Raw genomic sequence first — 24,492 nt, 5'->3', positions numbered from 1 at the left:
ATAAGCTGGTTTGTTATTCCAGTTTTATTAAGTTCATGATTTTATTTTTCCGTTTTATTAAGTTCATGATTTTATTTTTCCGTTTTATTAAGTACATGAAAATGTTGCAGTTTCATGTTTATTACTGTGCATAAATTGACAAATTCTTGTGCATGATCATATTGTTTTCCTACAATATAATCAGTACTCCATAGAACTGAACCCTTGGGGATGGCCCTCCTCATCTAAAACAGGGACCCTAGATTGAGATCCTTTGAAGGGATCTCTCTCCCTTTATAAGAAATTTATGTGTGAAAAGCAAAAAGTGACAAGTATCATCCCAGACCCCCAGGCTAGAGCCCTGTCAGCCCCACCCTTGTGTGGGGGCCATGCTCTTAGGGACTGAATAGAAATGACTTTGTAAGTGATGTGACTTGATAATGAGTAAGCCCAATTTGCTAATTATGTTAGCAGGACCTTTGAAAATCCACGTTAAATGCCGTAGATGTTATGACAAGGTCTGACTGCTTCAGCATTCTGAATTTGATTATACATTATTCATAAACTGTACCTAATTAGTTCAAAATGTTAGAAGTTTAATTTTTTTTTTAAAAAGTATTATATTTCATTTGAACCTTGAATACTAGTACTCAAGGCTCTACTTTGGTTTGGGAAAACCTTGGCAAAATAAGCATTGTGGGGAGGAAGGCTCTGACTAGTGGCAGATATTTGGTAAGTTGGCCAATACATTTTAACATTTTAGACCCCTAAATTATGGGGTTTTCAATTGGGCAAAAGCTTCACTTGACCATGCAGAAATCAGGCTAAACTAGTGCTTATTGTCCACACACACATTATATAGCGTATTTAATTTCTATATAACCAGTCAGTTATTCTCTGAATTTTTTATTGAAATTTTTTTCCAATTCAGTTTTGTTGAGGAATATGTTGGCAGTTGGCAAAATTTGTGTGCTTGCAATATTATCTGTGTTGCATTGTTGAATCACTTTTTTTATTCATCTTTTTATTAAAAATTCAAGTTCAAATGTTTTTTTTCACAAGTTCTATTTGTAGATTATAGCTCATTATAATCTATAGCTCATGAACTTTTAGTACACCGCCAATCGACTGCTTTTACAAGGGGACACCAGTATCGATTGGTAAGGGACAACGTGAGGTTATGGTGTCGCAGGGAATTTTTCTCTAATAGTGTTGTTAATAAATGGAATAGCTTACTCCCGGAGGTAGTAAATTGTAACACAATTGACACGTTTAAAAAGAAATACGATAAACATATTGGAGTAAATCGAGAAGCTATCCATACTTAGAATAAGACAACGATAATATTCTTTATGGGCATTGTATCATGTGTATATATTGTTTATAATTTTTGTGATTGTGTTTTTAAATGGGTTGCTGTATTTTTGAAATATATGACATCCATATTTGTTATGGGCATCTTTTTCTCAGCCACCTCGTTGGGCATTTTGCCTGTTGTGGCGTTGTATTTGTATATTGCTTGCTACTACTTTACCCTTCAAAGTTGTGTTAAATTTCAACCTTAAATTTGCATGCTCCCAAAGTAAATTTTATGTTCAAAATATATAAAATGTCAGAATCCATAAATTTTTATTTTGTTTAGAATGGTAAAAGAAATATTTTCCATGAGTTCAGTTGTTACGTAAAAGTACTGATAAACCTAGCAATTAGCAGGAGAGTTATTTGAAAACTTCGGTCGATTTCACCATACTTATCGCATTGTGACTGAAGTAGCGATACAACTGTTCCTTCTCAAATCAAAATTTACGTGAGGTAAATGTACTACTGTTTTGGATGAAGTGCAATTCTAAGAACGTCCTTGCCCATACCGTAGTAACCAACAAGTCTCGAGTCTTGGAACAAGTCTCTCCTGTAGCTTTTTTTTTTTTTCAGTTCCGAAAATAGTACCTCATAAATCGACGCCGACACGGCAGTGGAACTGCGCCGAAAGTGAAAGAGAAGCTGTTTCTTGAACCGTATTCATTTCCGGTGATCTTTTTACGTTTATGGCGGGGGAAGGTGAAGGTTTAGGAAATTATTCATTTATGCTTCAGATCATAACAGTTTTGCCGCTCACTATCTCCCTAAATTTATTTTAATGATCTCCGATCTGCACAATCCGATAAGGCGGGTTTGCATGGGTTATCCGCATGGATCAACGGGGGTTGGGTCAAAGTTGATCTCTGCACCAATTTCATTGGCACGAGAGAACTGTTGAATAAACTCCATTGATCCATGGTAGTGTTATTCAGACTTGTCATCCGCGGCTCCCCAGAATAGCTTAATAGATATCTTACCTTATAAAAGAGCTACTTCAAAGCAGAAATACGCACACAAATAAATATCTCCAGCTCGCCGCGACGCACACTTTGAGAAACACTGATCTATGCACTCGACCCGTGTAAACCCTCCTATACTTTCCGTAACAAGGCATCCATCAGTCACCATTCTATACAGTCAGTATATTTTTGGAAGTTTATTTAGAATTCAGAAGTTTTTTCCCTTTTGTTCTGTATTTACCGGATTACGGCTTACCCTCTTCTTTTCGTGTTTTCTAATGTACAGCACGAAATGTGTTCAGTCATTTGCATTCGAGAGCTTTTTTAGTATTATATATTATATTTAGAGTTATATATTATCGGACAGCGTTTCTTAACCTTCCTAAACCCAGTTACCACTAAAATTTCTGAAATAATTCGAAGGACCACTAATTTACACTACTACAGCAGAGTTGCCAGCTGCTACGGATTTTCGTTTCTACGGACAGCCTTAATAAACTACGGAGCTACGAGAGACACTCTCAATACTACGGAAATCGGTTTAAAAAAATCTAATCTTTGAGTTTCTTGTGGTGTTTTACTTATTTTTTATTTTTATAAAATTACATCGAACTTCACTGTAAGAGTGAGTTCTTATACGCACGTGGAAGAGTTCGATAGAAGACAAACTCGGAGCCGATCTGTTTTGTCTGTGCGCGAAAGACAATCTGTAAAGCCGCATCTAAACCCCCGCCGCTCTACCAACACCTATAGCAGAAAGCCTCCGCACGAATCTCGTGACGTCACTGAAGTCGTCCATTTCACCTACAGTCATTGGATATACTGCAAAAAAGGTAAAGATATTGACCTGCTATATCCAATGGCTACAGGTGAAATAACTTCTTCATTGACGTCACGAGTTTCGCAAGGAGGCCTTCTACTATAGAAGGTGTTGGCTCTACTCGATGTCCAAACGCGCAAAAACTTGCGCTTTTTGATGCAAACTGTTTTCCGTCAAAATCGCCCAACGATGTGGGATAAAACAGAATGGTTCAGCGCGGCGTGTCCGGACTCGGCTTCATTTGCATAGTGCATGGTCGAGCTCGCGGAACTTGTGTCTGAAAGAATGTTTCGTCGAAGCTCTGATACGAAGAAAACGGGGATGGGGGTGTAGGATTGCTAGACGTCCGTATATACGGCCAAAGCCTCCTAGATACTACTTCTAGGGGGTTTTGATACGGCCCACGAGGGCGTATGTGGGTTGAGATTGCATTGAATATTCATGAATTAAGGGACTCGTAACGTTGTTTCGGGAGGTGGGGAAGGCCTCATGTGGCCTGAGCCCTACAGGTTCCAGTGCCACTGAGGTGCTGTAATTAATGAACTTTGAATTAAAATTAAAAATAAAATTAAACTTTTGAGTGATTGTTTTATTTTACTATGATTATGTTGTCCTGGGGCTACCCCCCTCCCCCATGGTAAAGCTGAACATTCATCACTACTGACGAGCTTTAAGTCAATGTCGGCATGTCTGCTACAGTGTAATCTGTCTAAGACGGACATTATGAGACGGAAATCTGTTCAACGGAACAGAAAATTAATCTAGTGGTTGTTAATGCTTTTTCAATAACGGGGAATCTCTTTAAGGCGGAAACCGAAGGCATATTTGGTTAATTTTTAGCGCTAAAAAACCTGCTGAAACGGAAAGAACTTTTGGCCAAATGCAAGCTTTTGTCTTTTGGATAGGATGAAATTGAGTCAAACCGTGATCCTACTTTTGTTAGTCAACTCTTTTACTTCTTGGAAAAATGATTAATGCTTATTATCTATCTGAACTGATTCTGGAAGTAAGGGCTTAAGGTTCGTTTACACGCGTTAAGTGGTTTTAGTAGTTAACTGAATTTTTAAGGTCTTAAGTACTTTAACATGTATGCAGATGATTAGGGCCGTTTACACGCGTTTAGTTGGTAGGTACCGTTTCTATTTTTATTTTTAGCTGGTTCATGTGCATGCTCCAGTGGACCTCCTGTAAAAATCATCCAATCAGCGTTTACTAAATCCACTTAATGTATGGACACTTTTTGAGAACTTGCCAAATTAAAATTTAGTTAAGTACTGAATCTCTTAACGTTTTTAATTGGGTGTAGGTCGACCCGGTTTAACTATTCAAAATTTGGTAAAAGCCCCCTTTTCGCATTTCATCTACGATGGAAATGGTTGCTTGTGTTATAAAGTACCCATGTGTCCTATTCATCAAGTATTTTTCTAGAAAGTGGAAGAAATCTCTGAACTCCAAAGTGCCCCATGATTTATGGCTATATAGTGTGTGTTGTTGCTGACGAAAATGCTCTAGATGCCTTAGCTTACCCACAAGATGCTTGGTCGAAAAACCTTTAAGCAATTGCACTGGTGTCTGTGTGAAACAGGGTTTTTGTTACGTCCACACACTCCTGGCATGCCCTGTCTACCGCTTACAAAAATGCCCGTTTCGCACATACACTGTTATAATCGCTCAAAGATTTTTCGACGTTGCTCGCGTTTTATCAAAAATTGTTTTGATTTTTTTCACAAGAGAGTAAATTGAATTTTACTGTGATTTTATTCACTGAAATGAATTTCGAACTGATTATAAATTAATTTTGCATGTTGAATTCGAATATTTATTTGAATTTTCTCCATCCGGCAGGATTTTTTATTTTTTCGTTTTGGCAGGATAAAAGTTTTATAGAACGTGTAACTTTTTTTGTGATAATTTAATCTCTTGATGAGAGAAATAAATACACAAATCTCATTCTAGTTCATTGAAAATGCTGCATATGATGATATTCCAGCATATTCTACTTTCGAAATACTGTATCTCGATTCAAACTTCAATAATGTACCCGTATACTTAGATCTATTTGCCTTGATACCTCTTTTATGTCACCAATGTGTTAATGAAGATGCTCTCAATGCTGACTAACGAAAAACTTTTCGGGAATTAATTTAGGTTAAGAGATATAAAGGGTGCAGTCTCCTAAGCACGCCGCTGTGCGGTCATCGTGCGGGACTCTCATCGCTAGGATCCAGGTTCGAACCCCGTTCATGGCACAGTGGTGTTCGGTTTTCACTTCGAGGCTTGAATGCGAGCCGGTATTTCATTTGCAAAAGTTTCTATAGAGAACAGGCAGACCTTCAACATGATGCTTAAGCTAAGAAAAAAGGTTCAAGAATTTGCGATTTTCACTTCAAAATATGGAAAACAGGTGGCAGCACCAGCATAATATGAAACAAACTTCGATTACATAAATACGTTAGGGCCACGCATACATACGCAACACATTCCTGCGTGTAACCAATTCGTTAAGTCCGAAACACCACACTGACGTGGCGTGATCTCATGTCATGTCAGAGACTTTGTAAATTCTTATTAGGGAAATTCCGTGAGGTAAAATTCCCACGTCACAGAATTTCAACGAATCAGAATTTTCGACGTGATTATCATGTTACGTCAGTGTAGTGTGTTTTCGCCTTTAGAAATTTCGCAGAGGAATGTGTAAAAGAGGTATGTACGGTTAAGTAGTAGTTTTAGTCTCCTAAGCATGTTGCATCCCATAGCTTTCTTTGTATGAATCCAAAGGATCACACACTATATCGCTGTCGTTTTCTACATTGTAACTTCCGAACAAACCACTACACTTTTTTTTAATAATCGCCAGGCTACTCTTTCTAGTTCAACATTCACCGTTTGTTATCGAAACACCTCCAATTAGGAAAAAGTACCCAAATAACGTAACCCATTTTAAATGTATACTTCATTTCTCTGAGGCCGCATATGCACTAACATACAAAATTTAATTTTTTTTTATGGTCCTGCTGTTCTCCAACTTTCAAATAAAAAGTCGCTGTTGTGTCTCTACTGAATCTCCCAAAAAAGAACTCCACTTTTCTAATTGCTATATCAGCCGAGATATTTCTCATTGAAAGTTGAAGAGTCGTCTCAGAATTCAGAGAAACTTTATTAAACTGCATTTTTTTTAACCCTTTCCGTGGTTCAATAAATTTCTGTCGCTTAAGTGTACTCGCTTCGGCAGTATACGTACTAAAATTGGAACGATAGAGATTAATGGTCCCTACGCAAGGATGCCGCACGAAGTCGCGAAGCGTTCCACATTTTTTTGTTAGCTGGTCATTTATTTTGACGCAGTTTGACCAAATTGTTCCTTCCGCGGAAAAAGAAAATCAAAACGCAATTCAATAAATTTCATTGATTCGCATTATAACTGGCACAGTGTAAATAACCACACCCTTTGTAAAATTCCACATCTTTTTCAAGAAGACTTGTTTCCGATTTTGTGCAGGTAATGGTACGGGGAAAAGGAAAACATGTTCGCGTGTGAAAAAAACACCTCTGGATACGTCATTGCCGAAATATGAGCGTTTTAAGGAGGCTATATATCTCGTAATTGCAGTTGAAAAGGTTAAAGTATCCGTTCGCTTTGTTTTTTTCTCAAGTTTGTCACTCAATATATGTTCTTTACCTCGTTTTCAGCGATTTTTGAATTCAAATATCTTGGCCAATACTTCACTTATAAACATCTTTTTTTTGTTCGGCTCGGTAGAGAACTTTTAATTGCATGCTATAGACAGCGGACCGTTTAAAAAACTAAATTTTGTATATCGGTATGTAATTGATCGCTCGAAGTCCAAAAATTCCCAAAAGTACAATTCAATAACGTTTTGTAAAACTAGTCTAGGAAAAACTGAATGAATCGATATTCATTGTGTTACATTCTTCTGTACTTAAGAGTTTCTTGGGGCAATGGACCGTCGTAGTTACGAGTTAATTTTCTTTTCAACGTTTCTCAAATGCTAATGGTTGGCTAGAGGTGTCAGACTTATATTACTGGATGCTGAACTAGAAGATCAGTTACTAGCTACAAGAAAGGTTACTAGAACATGTGTCGAAGATTGGCCGTCAACTGGAAGAGACAACACGCGACAAACAATAAAAGCGATTACAGCTTTCATTGAGTCGGATGACTGAGGATGTCAAGTTATCTTCTAGACATGAGTGACGTAGGTAAAAATCAGTGGTTCTCAAAGTATGCGTCGCGGTGAGCTGGCGATATTGATGAGTGCCTATTCGGTGTTTCGAAGTGGTTCTTTGTTAGACTATTTGGAGGAGCGTTTTGGGATAAATGAATTAGGGCAAAAGGAAGCCTTGGGTGACAAAAGTTTGAGAGCCACTGGTGTAGATCTGTCTAAATTGTGAACCCTATACCGACCAGACATATAATATGTCTGTGGTATTATGGAGGAAGAAGTTGCCTTTGTCAGTACTTGGGCCTCAGGAAATTTTATTTTATGGTAGTTTTTTTAAGAGCATGTAAAGAATCACAGAAACAAAGAGAAAAATCAAAACATTTTATGAAATAACTTTACAAAAAAAAAAAACTGTTACTTTACATCAGTGTGATCCTTGACCTTGCATAACTGTTGATGTATTTTTCATAAGCAGCATCTCATATCGTGTTCTAGTTGTAATCTGCTCAGATTTTCTACACTTTGTAATGAAAACTAAAAATAGATCTTCACATAGGTACGTACTAGGAAATGAAAGTAAAACTTTTTTTTTTTTTTCAAACTTATCCAAAATGAACACAGTTCACACAACAACGTTTCTTTTTGAAACGGTTTTTGCTTTTATGAAATTGAAAATTTGAATGATCTCTTTCTTAGCAACTCTCAAATCTTCTGCTAGCCTCTTGGATGCAAAATTTTCTATGCAGAAGACAAATTCGCAAGTTATGGCAATTCATTATCTCTTTCACATTTAGACAGAATCCCTGGTGTGTCCCAAGCATAGATGGCGCACCATCAGTACAGACGCTGTTGCATTGAGACCAAGCTAAACCTTCCTCTAAAAAATAAGTCCGTTAGATTGAAAATGTCTGCACCTGTAGTACTGGTAGTGAAGTGGACGGCAAAACAAAAATTCTTCAATTTCGAAACCTCCAGCATATGGTGCGTAATTGAGCGTCTTCACTCACGTTAGTGATTTCATCAAATTGCAAACTAAACCTTCCACTTGTTTAGATGGATAACTTTTTTTTATATTTGTCGACGTATCAAAAATACGCGTGCGCATTGTCATTGAACAGTATTATTTGTTGAATTTTTTTTTGCATATTCTTCACGTGTAATGCAGACCATATCAATAGCTACTGTTTTAACTAAAAGTGAAGAGGACTCTCCAATCCAATAGTGTGCGGTTTTTTCCTTCGAAATTCGCCAAGCTACATAATAGGAAGCGAAGAGTGGCTTGCTGGGCAGAAAAAACTGCCTTGTTTCGATTATAGAGCTTCAGTTGCTGTTCTTTTCCTTCGAAGAAACTTCGTTCTTTAGTCACTGAAGCACTGCGTTTACTTTCAAGGTGCCTCTTTAACTTATTGTGTTTCAGTGATTCGTTGCTTAGTATTTCATTACATATGACGCATTGAGGGTTAATGATCCCTCGATCATGTATGGATGTGAATCCAAAGTCTAGGAAATCATCTTTATATTAACGTTTGGGCATAATTGGGGACTTATGCGAAACACATAATTTTATTACAAAAAAAGAAAAGTTGAAAAAGTTATGAAATTTACCACAGAAGACAAGTACACGCACACCAAACGCACAAGCAGGAAGAAAAACAAGTACTCTGCAGAACCAGCTGACAAACACTGAAAAAAAGATTTTTTTCAACCCTAATCACTGGAATTAGCAATACCAGTGGTCACTGCAACATCATTTCCAGAAATTCTGAAGTCTTTTGATCCTGTTCCACACCTAGACCCTAGAGAAAATGGCCTTATCAATAGGGGAGTGTTGCCCAGACTGTCTCCACTTAGAGAAGAGGCGGGATGATCAGACAGGGGAAAGGATTGATAGATGTGCTTTCTGTTAATCTCAAAGAATTACTACCACATTCATACTCTTCAATATGTTCACATTTCCGTGTTTTGTCACGCTTAAAATACAAAAACGCTAAACATGAAATTTTTTTTACGTTTCTGAGAAGCCTCGGTGACCCATCTCGGATGGGTTAAGAACGCCTGTAGTGAAGGATTGAGCTCGTCTTTCACAGATCGAAGGGTTTGAGTTTTTTTCGTGGGCCTCAATAGTTTTGATACAATTTTCTTCATAATTTTACCAGTTTTTTTTCCGTTTACCCAGGAATCAATGGTAAAATGGCTTTACTGATCGTTTCTGCTTTATTATTCGTGGAAAGTGTCCTGTTGTGGCCTAAGGCTTTTCTAATCTGTCCGTGAATATCCATTATGTTGGAAGATAGTTTTTCAACCTTTTACAGGCCGAATTCAGATTTTGCTTTTATTTCTCCTGATTCTTTAGCTAAAAAATATCAACGGAAAAATTCTTCAAAAAACTATTTCCTGTATGTGGGGAGAAAAAGTAAATTTATTTCGAAAAATTAAGAACTTTTAAACTTCCAAGTAAAATGCTCAGAATTTTTTAGATTACTCAACATAACTCATTCGTTAATTGGTTGATCAGTTTGTTAACGGAAATTTTTCATTTGAAAGTTTATGAACTTATCGCAATAAAAAGAACCATTATAAATATTGTGTGTTATATTTTTCGGGGGAAAAAGAATAAAGAAAAACGGCCTTCTTTTTTATTTTTATTCTTTCGTAACACGATTATCTGTCTGTCTGAAATATGGCTGTGCTTCTCTAGTCGAGGGCCTCAAATCGTGGACAAGTGCCTAGTTTGGCTGTTAGCCATACACATGCTTTGTGTACGAGCGCCTGCATAACTGCTCTGACGTCCCGTTTCTTTGTAATTAGATAGCTGCTATTAGACCTAGATGGGAATTTTTTCCTTTCAGAAGGAATCCATGCGAGTTGATATTTCAACCGAAATTAACGCGAATTACGTTAAGTATTTTGATAGCGAAAGCATTACAATATCTCAACTAAATCAAAGAATTTCCTTCGTTTTAAGTCATTTGGCTGTGAAAATGTATCGTTATTAGCCTCTAGACACGAGTAACATAAGTATAGACATCGGTGGATAGGCGGATCCAGAAGGATAGTAAAGGGGGGGGGCGGCTATCGTCCTTCCCCCCCCCCTTCCCGTTCACTGACAAAAAGTGTATTTGCGACGTAGGAAAGAGGGCAGAAGTGAACTATCCTCCTTTTTATATATACAAACTGAAGAGCCAAAAAAACTGGTACAGGCATGCGTATGCAAATAAAGACATATGGAACCAATCAGAGTACGGCGCTGCGGTCGGCAACGCCTGTATAACACAACAAGTGTCTGGCATAGTTGTTAGATCGATTACTGCTGCTACAATGGCAGGTTATCGAGATTTAAGTGAGTTTGAACGTGGTGTTATAGTCGGCGCACGAGAGATGGGACATGGCATCTCCGAGGTAGCGATGAAATTTGGATTTTCACATACAACCATTTCACGAGTGTACCGTGAATATCGGGAATCCGGTAAAAAATTAAATCTACGACATCGCTGCGGCCGGAAAAAGATCATGCAAGAACGGAGCCAACGACGACTGACGAGAATCATTAAACGTGACAGACGTGCAACCCTTCCACAAATTGCTGCAGATTTCAATGCTGGACCATCAACAAGTGTCAGCGTGCGAACCATTCAACGAAACATCATCGATATGGGCTTTCGGAGCCGAAGGCCCACTCGTGTACCCTTGATGACTGCACGACACAAAGCTTTACGCCTCGCCTGGGCCCGACAACACCGACATTGGACTGTTGAGGACTAGAAACACGTTGCCTGGTCTGACGAGTCTCGGTTCCAATTGCTTCGAGCTGATGGACGTGTACGGGTATGGAGACAACCTCATGAATCCATGGACCCTACATATCAACAGGGGACTGTTCAAGCTGGTGGAGGCTCTGTGATGGTATGAGGCGTGTGCAGTTGGCGTTATATGGGACCCCTGATACGTCTATATGACTGACAGGTGACAGGTACGTAAGCATCCTGTCTGATCACCTGCACCCATTCATGTCCATTGTGCATTCCGACAGACTTGGGACAATTTCAGCAGGACAATGCGACACCCCACACGTCCAGAATTGCTACAAAGTGGCTCCAGGAACACTCTTAGACACTTCCGCTGGCCACCTAAATCCCCAGACATGAACATTATTGAACATATCTGGGATGCCTTGCAACGTGCTGTTCAGAAGAGATCTCCACCCCCTCTTACTCCTACGGATTTATGGACAGCCCTGCAGGATTCATGGAGTCAATTACCTCCAGCACTACTTCAGACATTAGTCGAGTCCATGCCACGTCGTGTTGCGGCACTTCTGCGTGCTCGCGGGGGTCCTTCACGATATTAGGCAGGTGGACCAGTTTTTTTGGCTCTTCAGTGTATATATGCCTTATATACTGACCAGACATGGCGCAGGTTTATAGTTCTTAGAATATATATTTTTTTAATTTCAGTAAACCTGTATTCGAAAAGCAAAAGTCAAAACTTTGGTTGGTAAAAAAAAATATATATATTAAAATCATTTTCCGCCTGGCAAATGAGTAATTTAAGATTTCTTTGGGTGAGAATTTTCTCTAATTTTCCTAGTTATCAAATAAACATTTCACCTTTTTTAATTTTTCTTATTTATATTATTCTAAATCTGTATGTCAGAGGTAAAAGTCACTATGTGCGTCAATAGTTAGATAACGCTATTAATTTTCAATGTTTTCGTTACACTACTATTGGGACACTAAATCCTTTTTCAATAAATAACACGGCCGGAAATAGAGGGGATAGTGGGGAAACTGCCCCAGGCGAAAAAATGTAGGGGTGGCAATTTTAGCTGGGAACAAAGAACACCGTTATGGAGTTATCGAATTTGAAAGTTGTGAGAGCGGCAAAATAATGTTTGCCTCTGGCGGTAAAAATCCTAGTTACGGCCCTGAATAACAGATATAGTAAAACGAGCGAGCTCGTGTATATATATAGATAGACATACTGTACTAAAAACGAAATCTTTTAAACTACTCTCCTGTAAAATTTCCCTTTTGTGACATGGTGCCTTTGCCTCTGGCATACAGAAATTCAGACTGAGCAAAGAAAAAAAAAGATATCTTAGTGTGATATTCAAGTGTTACGTCAGCATCGGGGGGGGGGGAACTTTGAATGATGTTTACGTCATCAACCACCCTTTATAAAAAATATGAAATATTCTTAATGACATCTTTACTGAGTGCGCCAAAAACGAGAAAAACCAGCTAGTTTGTGGGCACCTGAACTAACATTCTCCCTATGGATAAGTCGCCTTAGAAGAAAAAATTGAGTTTTTGGCCTCAAAATAGCATTGAAATTAATAAATTGATTATAATAACATATAAAGGTATTTTTTCCCCAAATTGTAATTTTTTTAAAAATATTTTTGCATTAAAAAAATAAATGTTTTATCGTCTGGGGGAGGGCACGAGCCCCTCTGTGCCCGCTTACGCCTCTGATCTCGCCAATATGCGTTAGGAGATAGGTGGATAGAGCTGACGAAATCTTGCTGACGGGGGGGGGGGGAAGGTGTCAAAAATGGCTAAAAATTTGCTGAAGTAATATGTGAACTGCCCCTTACCTTTTCAGGAGTGGAAAATCTGCTACAATTTTGGCAATTTCCCCTTGTTTGCTATATTCTGCTACAATTTTGGCGATTTCCCTTTGTTTGCCATGTTCTGCTACAAAAACGCCGAAATTCTCCCATCCATCGTGCTCCAAAAACAAAATTTTCAGTAAAAAAACTTTGAAGTTATGTCACAATAGAAGCTGATTTTTCGATGACGTCATTTGCCCTCCCTGCAATTTTATTTCTTGGGGCCGCAAATGGAATTAGCTTGAGGGCTCCCTCCCCAGGATTCGGCGCCTAGGGGTCATTCAAGTATTACGTCAGCATCGGGGGGGGGTTTCGGATTTGCTGACTTTTGATGACTAGGGGGGAAGGGGGGTTTCAAGGTTGCTTACGTCATCAACCACCCCTTTTTTGAAGGTATGAAATATTCTAAGCTGCTGACGAAATTTTTCTGACGGTGGGGGGGGGGAGGGGTCAGTGTTTTGCTGATAAAGAAGGAGGGGGTCAAAAATGGCTGAAAATCTGCTTACGTAATACTTGAATGGCTCCCTAAGCTTCCGACAACGTATAAAATGGGATCAAGCTACGCGAATTGCAGCTCATCCACAGAACAACAAAAACCCTTCAATCGCTGTTTCCAGCTTTTTTTTCCAAAAAAAGGTTGACTCCTTTGATTCATTTTCACAAAAAATTCAATCCGAGTACGTCTGTTTTCACTCCCTATTTTTAACTGATTTGTGATTGCTCCATGTATTTTATTTTCCAGCATCTTTAACAGATTTTCAGTTTCGTTTTGCTTCCAAGTCTTCTATTATTCATTTTCTACTATTCTTTCACTTGATATGCCATTTCCGTTTACGCCATTCACCGGCATGTTTAGTGTTCAGTGGAAAATGGTTTCCAGTTGCGCATTAATTAAAATTACTTTGTCTAGACTCTAGACCATGGTCGTACACTATTTGTGGCCCCCACGAGGGTGGGGCTTGCAGGGCTCCAGCCCGGGACAAATCTTATTTTTGATTTTTTTTTCACACTATAAATTAATTAGAGGGGCCCCACGAAAGATCTCTGCCAAGAAGTCTTGGCTCCAGGATGTGGGGGGGGGGGGCAGTCATGACGATCTTAAGAAAAAAACACAAATAAATCTATGCATTCAATGAATAAAAATTGTTTTTTCGGGTTCGAATACCGTCGTCCGTTTGAGTTACTTCTCAACGTTTCCCCAACACCAGTGGTTGTCATCATCAGGAGAATAGATAAACTGGATCAAAGTCAAGTTTTCCTTAGTCTCAGGTTGTATTTATGCACATAAGTGGCTTGAACTACACTATTGTTTTGCGATTGGTCAGTTGATTCTATGGCTGGCAGCGTATTGAAAACAGTTGTTATGCTGGTAGAACCTGATTGGCCGAGAGATGTGGAGTCATCTTAACTTGACTTTGATCCAGTTTATCTATTCTCCTGATGATGCCAACCACTGGTGTTGGGGAAACGTTGAGAACTAACTCAAACGGACGACGGTATTCGAACCCGAAAAAACAATTTTTATCAAATGATGGCCGCGAAAACCTTATCAACTACACTGCTGGCCACCGTAAATGCAACACCCTGAAGGAAGCATGCAAATAATATGAAATTTACAACATGCATTAGCGGAGGTGAGATATGCAAATGATTAGAATTTCAGCGCAGACGCACATCACGCGCGCCTGTGGCACCACTTCAAAGCGCTATTTAAGGCTTGGAGATTTCGACGATTTGAAGTACGGCAATTGTGTTTTTCTTGTGGTTTTTTCAAAAAAACGATCAATTATGCCTCGTAGAAAACAGCGATCATCTTTTGATCAAGTATCCGAGTTCGACAGAGGAAGGAGAGTGGCCTACCGAGATTGTGGATTATCTTTCAGGGAAATCGGTAGTCGTGTTGGACGAAACCAAACAACTGTAATGCGGATATGTGATCGTTGGATGCAGGAGGGTACGACGGACCGACGTGTTCGATCGCATCCACCTCAGTGCACCACTTCACGTGATGACAGGCGTATTGTGCGTATGGCAGTGACGGATTGCTCAGCCACATCACGAACCATAGCACAGCACATTCAGTCTGTACCGCATCATCCAGTGTCTGCGCGTACCATTCGACGCCGTTTACAGCAGAGTGGTCTGTCCGCAAGACGTCCATTGCTTCATCTACCCTTGACGCAGAACCACAGACGTCTCCGCCGCCAATGGTGCGATGAAAGAAGGATGTGGACGGCACAATGGAATGAAATTGTCTTTACTGACGAGTCACGCTTCTGCCTGCAACACCACGATGGTCGGATTCGAGTCTAGAGACACCGTGGAGAGAGGATGCTGAACAGCTGCGTTATGCACCGCCACACTGGTCCTGCACCGGGTATTATGGTATGGGACGGTATTGGATATCACTCTCGCACTCCTCTAGTACGCATTGCCGGTACTTTAAAAAGCCAGCACTACATCTCCGAGGTGTTGGAGCCAGTTGTCCTTCCTTACCTTCAGGGCTTGTCCACAGCCATATTTCAATAGGATAATGCGCGACCACACGTGGCACGCATTGTCCAAAGGTTCTTCGCCAATCGCCAGATTGAATTGCTTCCCTGGCCAGCTCGCTCTCCGGATCTTTCGCCGATAGAAAACATGTGGTCCATGGTTGCTCAACGATTGACCCAGATTACATCCCCAGCTGCCACACCAGATCAACTTTGGCAACACGTGGAAGCTGCTTGGTCTGCTGTACCCCAAGAACACATCCAAAGTCTCTTTGAATCAATGCCGAGGCGTGTGGCAGCGGTGATCTGCAACAATGGCGGCTACTCTGGCTACTGATTTTGGCAGGAACCACACTTCACAGAAGTCTATAAATTTAATCATTTGATGCTTGGTCAACATGTTATCTACAAAATAAATATTGTTGCGATATCTCTTGTCTTTCTTGGTGTTGCAATTTGGGTGGTCAGCAGTGTATTTTCATGAATGTTTTATAACTCACAATTACCAATCCTTTTCAATAACACCTTTTGATTTGAGTTATCTATTATACACTTTCACTAATTTCTTTGCTTTTTCACATCCAAATTTGTTTCTCAGTTTTGACCATACTACTTTTGTTATCGTTATTGCAAAAAACAGCAAACACACTTTTATTATACTCTTGCTTGATAGTATCCATAGCCCTTTCGGCTATTTCCGCACTGAATTCTGCTGTTTTCTTGTGTGAGCCACATTCTACAGCATCTATTAAGTGGGTGCTCTTGCCAGTGGGGATACTCACTGCGATGATGGAGTCAGCATTTGCATTTGACCAACCATCCAACATCGGAGTGATAGCTGAATTTTTCAATTCCTTTGCCATTAGCATATCAACAGTTTTATCTGCCTCATCTAATAATGATCCAGCTAATTTCTTCCTATTAGAAGGGATATAACCCGGGTGCAAAACATTAACCGTTTCTCTAAATGCATCACTGTCCAGTGGACTTGAGGTATTGGTGAAACTGGTCAAAGTAGTTTGAATGGGGAAAAGGAGATAATGCCGAAGAAAAGAATTTTCATTGGAGCAGTTTGTATATATATGTCATTGTAAACTCTATCCAAGAAGAGATCAGATGGCTTGTGTAGCTGGTGCTTTTCAACTTAACAGGTGCAATAAATTCTTTCTACAAAATGTTTCCCTTCCCTCCTCTTAAAAGAGAGTTTCAGACAAATACGAAAAGCTGAAATTATTTAAATACAACTTGTTAAGTATTCAGGTAAAGCAAACGTATATCTAGAAAAAATTAACTCTTAACCTACACTATTTTTCAGAGAATGAGATCAATCTGTTTCAGAATTTTAGTTGCTTATAAATAATTTGTTAGGTTTTTTGTTTTTTAATTATAGTTCTAATAAACTGCTATACTCCTTATCATTTGGTAACAGTGCTAATTATTATTAATATACTTATATACGTAATAATTGTCATAAATTACCCAGTCCTATAATTAGTAAATTACCCAGTCTTAAAATTATATTATTTAACAGCATATATAATTTTCTTTCCTTATGACTCAATATCAAAAACCCTGAAAAACCCGGTGGGTTGGATTTTTTGCCAACCCTGGTCATCCCACGTTAAAAAATAAATGAAAAATACCGGAATCACACTCCCCCTCCCCAGCTTTGGACCTTGTCCAGCTGTGCACATTTTCATCTCGTACTGATCTTTATCTGTCTTGTTGATCTTTATCTGCAATATTATTAGTTTCCCTTTTTTTGTGCCATCCTTATGATAATGATCTTCAACTATACATTGAACACTGAAACACCGGACACCGCTTCACATCTCAGAAAGCTGTCTAAGCGTTCCCGAAGGATGGGCGCATCCGGAAATTTAAAATTTCAACTATACAATCAAGTGTTTATAAAATTTTAGGATTCTCTATCGGATGGTCGATGCTGAAAAAAAACTGTACATTAAAAAAAAAACCAATTTAATCTTTTTGTGCTGCCCCTTTACTTCTGATGCCCTAAGCACGTACTTATTTTGATTGATGGTTAATCCGGCCCTGGGTGTTATGCATAATCACCGGTAAAGTGATAAATTTAGGGAAATTTATCAAACGTACAAAAATGCTCGGCGATTATGCATAATAACCGATTATTATGTATTCTAATCGCATTTATCGTGACATATACATTTTGAGACACATTAATCACATTTTACTTTTAGTTATTTACGTAGACGTAGATAGATTTAACGAGCAATATATTTTTTGGAATTCATTCTTTGGATTTTGTAAATAACATCTGTCAGTGTGTGGTTTAGGAAAGAGAAAATTGGGAATATTCTCCTTTGGGATATATGCGTTTTTGTTTCTCTTGTGCAGAGGATGTCATCTTATGGCAGAAGAGGCTGTCTCCATCATGTCTCATTTCTCCCCCTCTCACTACCTAGAAGGTGAAGGCATGATGCTAGTAGAATACTCTCTCGCTCTTGTTTGCTTTCATACCCTCTATATTTCCGTTTTGGGCTTTAGTCCTCTCGTTTTGAGGGTGTGATGACGATATAGGCTCTCTACTCAAACATTTTACACCATCGCTCTTCCCTTCTCCTATGTGCATCAACAATTCGCGAGACCTTTTTGGAGGTGTTTGTTTCCGTTTCTGTGAATGGGGAAAACGAGATAGCACGTGAAACTAATTAATGAAGGAACCTATCCGTTAGCGGTGGATTTAACATTTATAATGCAGTCTTTTATAACGATTGTTTCACACAAAATTACCAAATTTGATTGTTGAAGTGCTAAAGTGTGTGACAAATAATACCCGAAAGGTTAGCGAAACATTTTTAATGATTTTGAAGGAAATCTTTGCAGATATGACCAGCGCTTTCAAAGGTTTATTCTCAGAAGGTAAGTGTAAAGAGAGAAACAAATTTTGCATCTGTATTATATTTGCAATTTTTTAAAATTTAATTCACGTAATATTGGCGTATAAAAAGACTAATAAAAGCCTCGAATTTGATTTTTGTCGATGTATACCTAATCTATATAATGACTAGTTTTAGCCATAATTCAACCATTGTTTGACCACAGCCTATGCATAAATTTTTCTAAGGCTTAAAGCAGGGTTGGGTTTTTGACATCAAAACCAGTTTTTCACTCATGACAAGTGTCAAAAACTGGTTTAAACCGTCGAAAACCTAAATGAATGGATATTATTTTTAACACAGTAGGTTGATAACATGATGAAGAACTTGCTTTTTTGTATATTGCGTTTTTTTTTTAAACATTAATTTATTACAATAATTAAAACTAAATCTTAATTATAATTTGCGATTTTAATTTTTTGGCAGACTGTCGAACTCTCGAACAGATAATATATAATTTTATGGTCCATTTCATCCAAACTGCTAATGTTATCTAAACTACTGATTACCTGTGTTCAATTTGCTAAGCGAAATAGAGCTGTTTATTTAAAATGTGTGATGTGAGATCACAAGATTAGGGGTTTTGACCTCAAAAACTTACTCATTATTAAAAAAGTCAAAAACATGTTAATATGTTGTCATTCTTACTTTTGTATTTACACTTTTTATGTATTTTACACTTAGAATAAGTTTTATGAGCTTTTCTTAAGCATCATATGCAATCAGCACTGCTAAATTAAAGGACATTCTAGTCCAATTAAGTATTTTCATTGCTAGCTATATTCTAATGTAATGCACAATAAGGGTATCGTTTTAAGTATCAGTGATTATCTAGAAAATTTAGTAACAGAAATCAACATTACATATATGGTGTAAAAATTTTTTTAAACACCTACCTGTTATGAAAAGAGTACAGCAGATGGTTTATATCAATACACATATACTGTATAAGCAGTTGAAGAAATTTTAGAAGGTCGTGAATCATGTTGAATTGAAGTTTCAAATAGTTCCATAGTTTTTCCTTCAGCTTTTATGTTATGCTCTATTGAAATGGTATATTTTATAAGAAAAAATAACATATATATTATTCAAAATAATTCTGTAGAGAGCAGAAAATTATTTTACAATTATATTAAGTATTTATTATTTGTATAATATAGTGGTTTTAAACATTACATGGAATCGATGTGTGTTTTCAACGGAAATTTTTATATTTAAAAGCAATATTTGAGGTTTTTGATAGGTTTTTGGTGTGACAGTTTAAACGGTCAAAAACCTGCCAAAAGGCAGGTCTGCCTGGTTTAAAATTATTTGATTGAACGGTGAATTACGTATTTACACATTGTATCGTAACATGTTGCACGTCACAAGACATGCCAGTTCGCAGATTAGCCGGATCATGAAAATTTACAAAAAATAACTACTGTGTAAATGAAATTCTGCTAATTAACTAAGTCTTTTTTTTCTAGTCTGTGTTTTTGTTTACAGAATGCGGCCCGCGTTCTGCATACATCTAGTTGACTGGTTCTATGCTGCGTATGAGTTTGCTTCATATAAATAAGATTTTTTTGAGTTGAAAGAAAATGCCCATTTTTTTCCTTATATTGGCTTGTATAATATAAAACGAAACAAAAATTTTTATGTAAAGATATGTAGTTAAATGTTCATCACACAAATGTATTTGAATCTATCGATCATTAAAACTAAAGTATTTATTAATCTGTTTTTATTTTTGGTACAAAAGAATATAAGAAAAGTTGATTAATCTCACTTGCGTAAGATGGGTATAAGTTTGTTTGGTCTACGATTTTGATTAATGTGTTGTTTTTTCAACAAAAAAACACGCTTATCTTCAGACAAACTCATTAAGGGAAAAGAAAAATGTCTGCAACAATAGTTCCAATGTCAAACTTAAGCGTGTGTTCAATTTACTGATATGAGAATTAAGACTAGAGAAGAAAAAAAAAAGTCCATCAAACATTGGTCCAAACGAAGCTTTCAACTGCTTCACTTTAAAGTGAGTCAATGTTTTTTCGGTACTAATTACATGTAGGAGGAAAATTTCAATCTTATCTAATGAAATGGTGTCTGGAAGCCTTGCATCCAATCGTATAATTCGAAAACACATCGACTCTGTATATGATTGGAAATCAGGATCGTTTCCATGGATCTGGCATATTTTTTTTCTGTTGTGACTGTTCCCTGTGATGTAGTTGTGCAATCCACTCAGAATTTTTAATTGGGTTGTAGCTCAAGTGGTGAATAACGTGTTTGTTGATGTTCAGTTGATCACCCGCCAAGCATCGAAGATAAATGAGCTGCATCAACCTTCACATTATTTTGTCACTGTTCGCTGCAGTCGCTGTTAGTCGTTCGTGTCTCGTGTGTTTTTAGTCCTGTATTTCTAGGAATTTCCGTTTTGATTTACTTAAATGATTCCTAGTGCTTTTGAACCGCCATTATATTATTTCTACACTTTGCAGCACCATTCACGAAAATTACGCCGTAAGTATTGCATAGTAATTTTCGAAATCAGTAACAATTTTCTTTATGGTCTCCTCTTGATTATACAAATACAAAAGCCACAATAGGCAAAATGCTCAACGAGGTGGCTACTAAAAAAAAATGCCCATAAAAAAATATGTTAATCCCCCTCCCTTAAAACGTAGCTTTCATATATGCAAAGAGTTCTTTAGACGTTCATTTCTGCAAGCAGTTCGAAGATAAAAATTCAGAATCGACTTCGCACATAAGCTGAGGTCATTTTCTTTCTGCTATATATCTTGAATTTGCTGGTAGATGTCCCAATTAACGACAACTCTTTGTTGTTGAACATGTGTGTTTGTGATTTTGCTAATTTGTTAAATGTTTTGTTTGCATTTATTTTTTTTTTACCTTGAAGTTTGTAACCCGATTTTTTTTCTTACTCTAGTTTGAATCACAAAGAAGGTAGTTATATATTTGGAATGTAATATTACTTAATACATTTATTTAATGAGCGATTTTTAAGGCACTATATACGCAATACAATTGCAATATAATTTTTCATGCTTTCTGTCATTAACTATGGAAAAATTTTATAAGCTCAAAAAAAAAATTGAGCATTTAAGGGTTAAAATTAGCTGGTATTGCACCCTTAATTTTAAATTAGAATATATCAGTAATTTTCTATTTGTAGTTTACACATATTCGGGTATGCAGAAAACGAGCCGAAAACTCGGTCGATAAATATTATCGTGATTCCAAAGATATCGTTTGATTAATTTGGTGAGATGGTTAATGCGAAATAGCTCACAATTTATTCCATTAAACTACTGAATTTTGCTGATACTTGTTTGCTGCTCTGGAGTTTCCGGATTTCGAACTACTCCCTTCTGAAAGATACGGCATCATTTCCTTTCCGTGAAAAAAGAAATGTTTTACTAAACTCCATATACCATATTGTTACCAAACCTTGAAAAGACTTTAAAGTCTGTGGGGAAGAGAGGCTTCCTAAATTTACTTTTGCCTAACATCCCTTGTGAGGCCTCGTCTGACCCTATTGCCACGCCTACTCATAGCAAACTTGGTGGGAGGCTTTCTAGTAAATTACCAGATCTATTTTTCTTCTATCTTTATCCCCCATATAGGTAGAGTATTTTATGTTCGGCGTGCGAGATTAATTACTATTCACTTATGAAATCCAAACTGTATAGACATATTCAGTTTCTTTACTTGGTTTCGTTTGGCATTTGATTGTTGAAATTTTGGACAAAATTGTTCTGAAATATTCACTACCATGAGTAATTGTATTGAATTCTTACAATCCTGCTCTTTTTAGCTTTTTTTTTTTCAGTTCTGATTAGTAAATTGCCCGTTTCTATTCATTCATTTCTAGATATTCATTATCCCTAGGACTTTTGATCCTATAGGTTAGTGTTTTTGGTGCTTTGTGCCGCAGGACCGACTGGACGTGGAAAATCTCTAGCCAAGGACAAAACTAGTTGTAGGAAATAAATACACATTTAAAATAACTTGAAACGTTATGGTTGTGAGAGTTTTTTCCTTTTTTTAATCGATTAAAAATCATTTTTGTTGAGCATCATTTGTCAAGCGGTTAGGAGGCGACTCTAAACTTGGTATGATTAACATATGAAAATACATAATATCGCTTATGGCCCTTGGTTGAACAAAATAAACAGGAATTTTCCTAAGTATTCCTGAAAAAAATGTCAAGTTTGTCCGTCGAGCTCTCAGCCCATCTCTTTCTCTGCCATATTCTGATGTGTTTTCTTGTTTCTAGTGTGAGCTATTTTCGGCATCAGTACATCGCACGGTTTCATTTTGACCCTCTTTCAACTTCCAGAATGATTAGTTTCACGCTTTTTTTTCTTTTCAAATATATTGATCTTTTCTCCAGTATTCTTGTACCTATGTGTTGATTGTAAATAAATCAAAAGCATGCCTAAAACAAATACAAAGGCCACAACAGGTAAGTTATCCAAAAACTGGGCAATACGTCTGTTTTGCATATTGCCCTCATTTTTTCTCATATACCTACTGCGGTAGGCATTTAAATACAGCACGTCTTAACATCAACAGATAACATCAATGTATGTTCTAAGACTTGTGTAGAGTTTTTGCAACTAGAAAAAAATGAACGTTGCCATGAATTTTTCGGTTAGAAATATTCTATCTAATCATACTAGTGAACAACAACTTATACAAATAAATACAATCTATTTTAATTGATCTTTCATTTTATTAGTGAAATACTGCGATTAATAGTTTCTTTTTTAACCATCAGGAAATACGTATTGTAAAAACTGATAAAACCTATGTTGCAGCCAACAGTTCCGAACTTTTCTTTTCATGCACCAACAAGCAGGGGTATTATTCACGGGGCTAAGCGGGTTATAACCCAGGATGACAATTTCAAAAAATTTTGTGAAACTTGAATGGGTGGTCTGGAAAACTGGACTACAACGTAAGGAGGGCGACAAAAATTACATTGCCTACATTCGGCGAAACCATATATCCACCTCAGCTAACAAGTTTCTGTTAGAGTAAACAAAACAGCCTTTTCTAACAATGAATTTTGACATTTACGCCCGCTCCCTGGAAAAACTATTACTCGTGCATCCTTGGCAAATAAGGTTGGGAACGCTGACGTAAACAATAATGTATAATAACGCTCTGTTCCTCGTATGGAATTTCAGTATTGGCCAAAGTCACACAAGCCATTAATGACACATTTTACTTAATAGTTAAAACGTTACATACACGACTTTGATTGGTTAGTTGATTATAAGACGTGTCTTGGCTTTTGTAAGGCTAGTCGTCTATTGGAAGCGATTCAAAGTCGCGTGTATGCGCAAGACTATATTATAGTGATCTTGCGATTTGTTTTCTCGCGTAGCTTCCATTGGACAACTAGCCTTAGGGGACTTATTAGATCTTGAGAAATTTTCTCCACACAGTAACACCTATGTAAAAAAAATTTCACTTCTCTTTCAATTCATTAAAAAAAAATTTAATGTATCCTGCTATCGTGGTAAATAATTTGGAAATGAAAGAACTTCTAAGGACCGAGAGCAGCACGTTAATTAGAAAACCGTGGATGGAATATGGAGATCTCACTGACCTTCGGTTGTGAAAGAATGTGTTCGAATCCCAGCTGCGGCATGATTGAGCCTGTGTCTAAATCAGGCTGGCTGTGTAAGTAAGCCCGAAAACGGGATAAACTCGGTTGACCGGGCATGGCTATGTTTGACAAGGCATTCGGAATCGAAACGGGAAACCAAGGAAATCACTCCATCTTAAAGAAAAATTCTTTTCTTTACTGTAAAGTAACATAACACTTTAAACAAGGGGACTATTTCGTTTTACAGTTTCTTACGCACATCAAAATGCGTTAACAAAGCTTAAATGGGTTTTTAACGTTGTTTAAAAAGGGATTTTTTCAAAATCTTCAGTGTTTACTTGATTACCCTGACACCGGGGTAATGCCGCCACACCCGGGGGCGTACGCAGGATCGACCGTTGGAGGAGCCACAAAAGGCGTGAGGGACCGCACAGAAGTTTACTTCCCGATAAACTGAGTTATCACCCTTCAAAAAGCATTTGGAATTAGCAGAAATTGGTTAAAATACTTATAAAATATATTTTCTTTCGATATTTTAATTTTTTTT

General features: G+C 37.5%; 1 protein-coding gene and 1 pseudogene across 5 annotated transcripts in view; both read left to right on the top strand.

The window, feature by feature from the left end:
* The window catches only part of Grip (Glutamate receptor interacting protein), a 109,667-nt gene that overhangs the window by 6,000 nt on the left and 79,175 nt on the right, over window positions 1-24,492 (top strand). The window contains exon 1 of one of the 5 annotated variants that reach the window (XM_089253525.1): window positions 17,917-18,305. The exons of 2 other annotated variants lie outside the window; for them this stretch is intronic. In XM_089253525.1, the coding sequence (XP_089109651.1) occupies window positions 18,245-18,305 (61 nt within the window). In that variant the 5' untranslated portion in view covers window positions 17,917-18,244. Of the gene's footprint in view, window positions 1-17,916; window positions 18,306-20,687; window positions 20,828-24,492 lie in introns of those variants that run through there. 2 more of the 5 variants (XM_089253523.1, XM_089253522.1) reach the window with 2 other exon arrangements.
* On the top strand, window positions 6,334-6,433 carry LOC149065654 (U6 spliceosomal RNA; annotated as a pseudogene).

Source organism: Pholcus phalangioides, unplaced genomic scaffold (genome assembly GCF_987345545.1).
Source record: "Pholcus phalangioides strain wild (caught in Gottingen) unplaced genomic scaffold, Ppha-v1.0 ptg000039l_1, whole genome shotgun sequence".
Taxonomy (NCBI): domain Eukaryota; kingdom Metazoa; phylum Arthropoda; class Arachnida; order Araneae; family Pholcidae; genus Pholcus; species Pholcus phalangioides.
The sequence above is the reverse complement of the archived record's forward strand: the minus strand, read 5'-3'. Positions and strand labels throughout refer to the sequence as shown.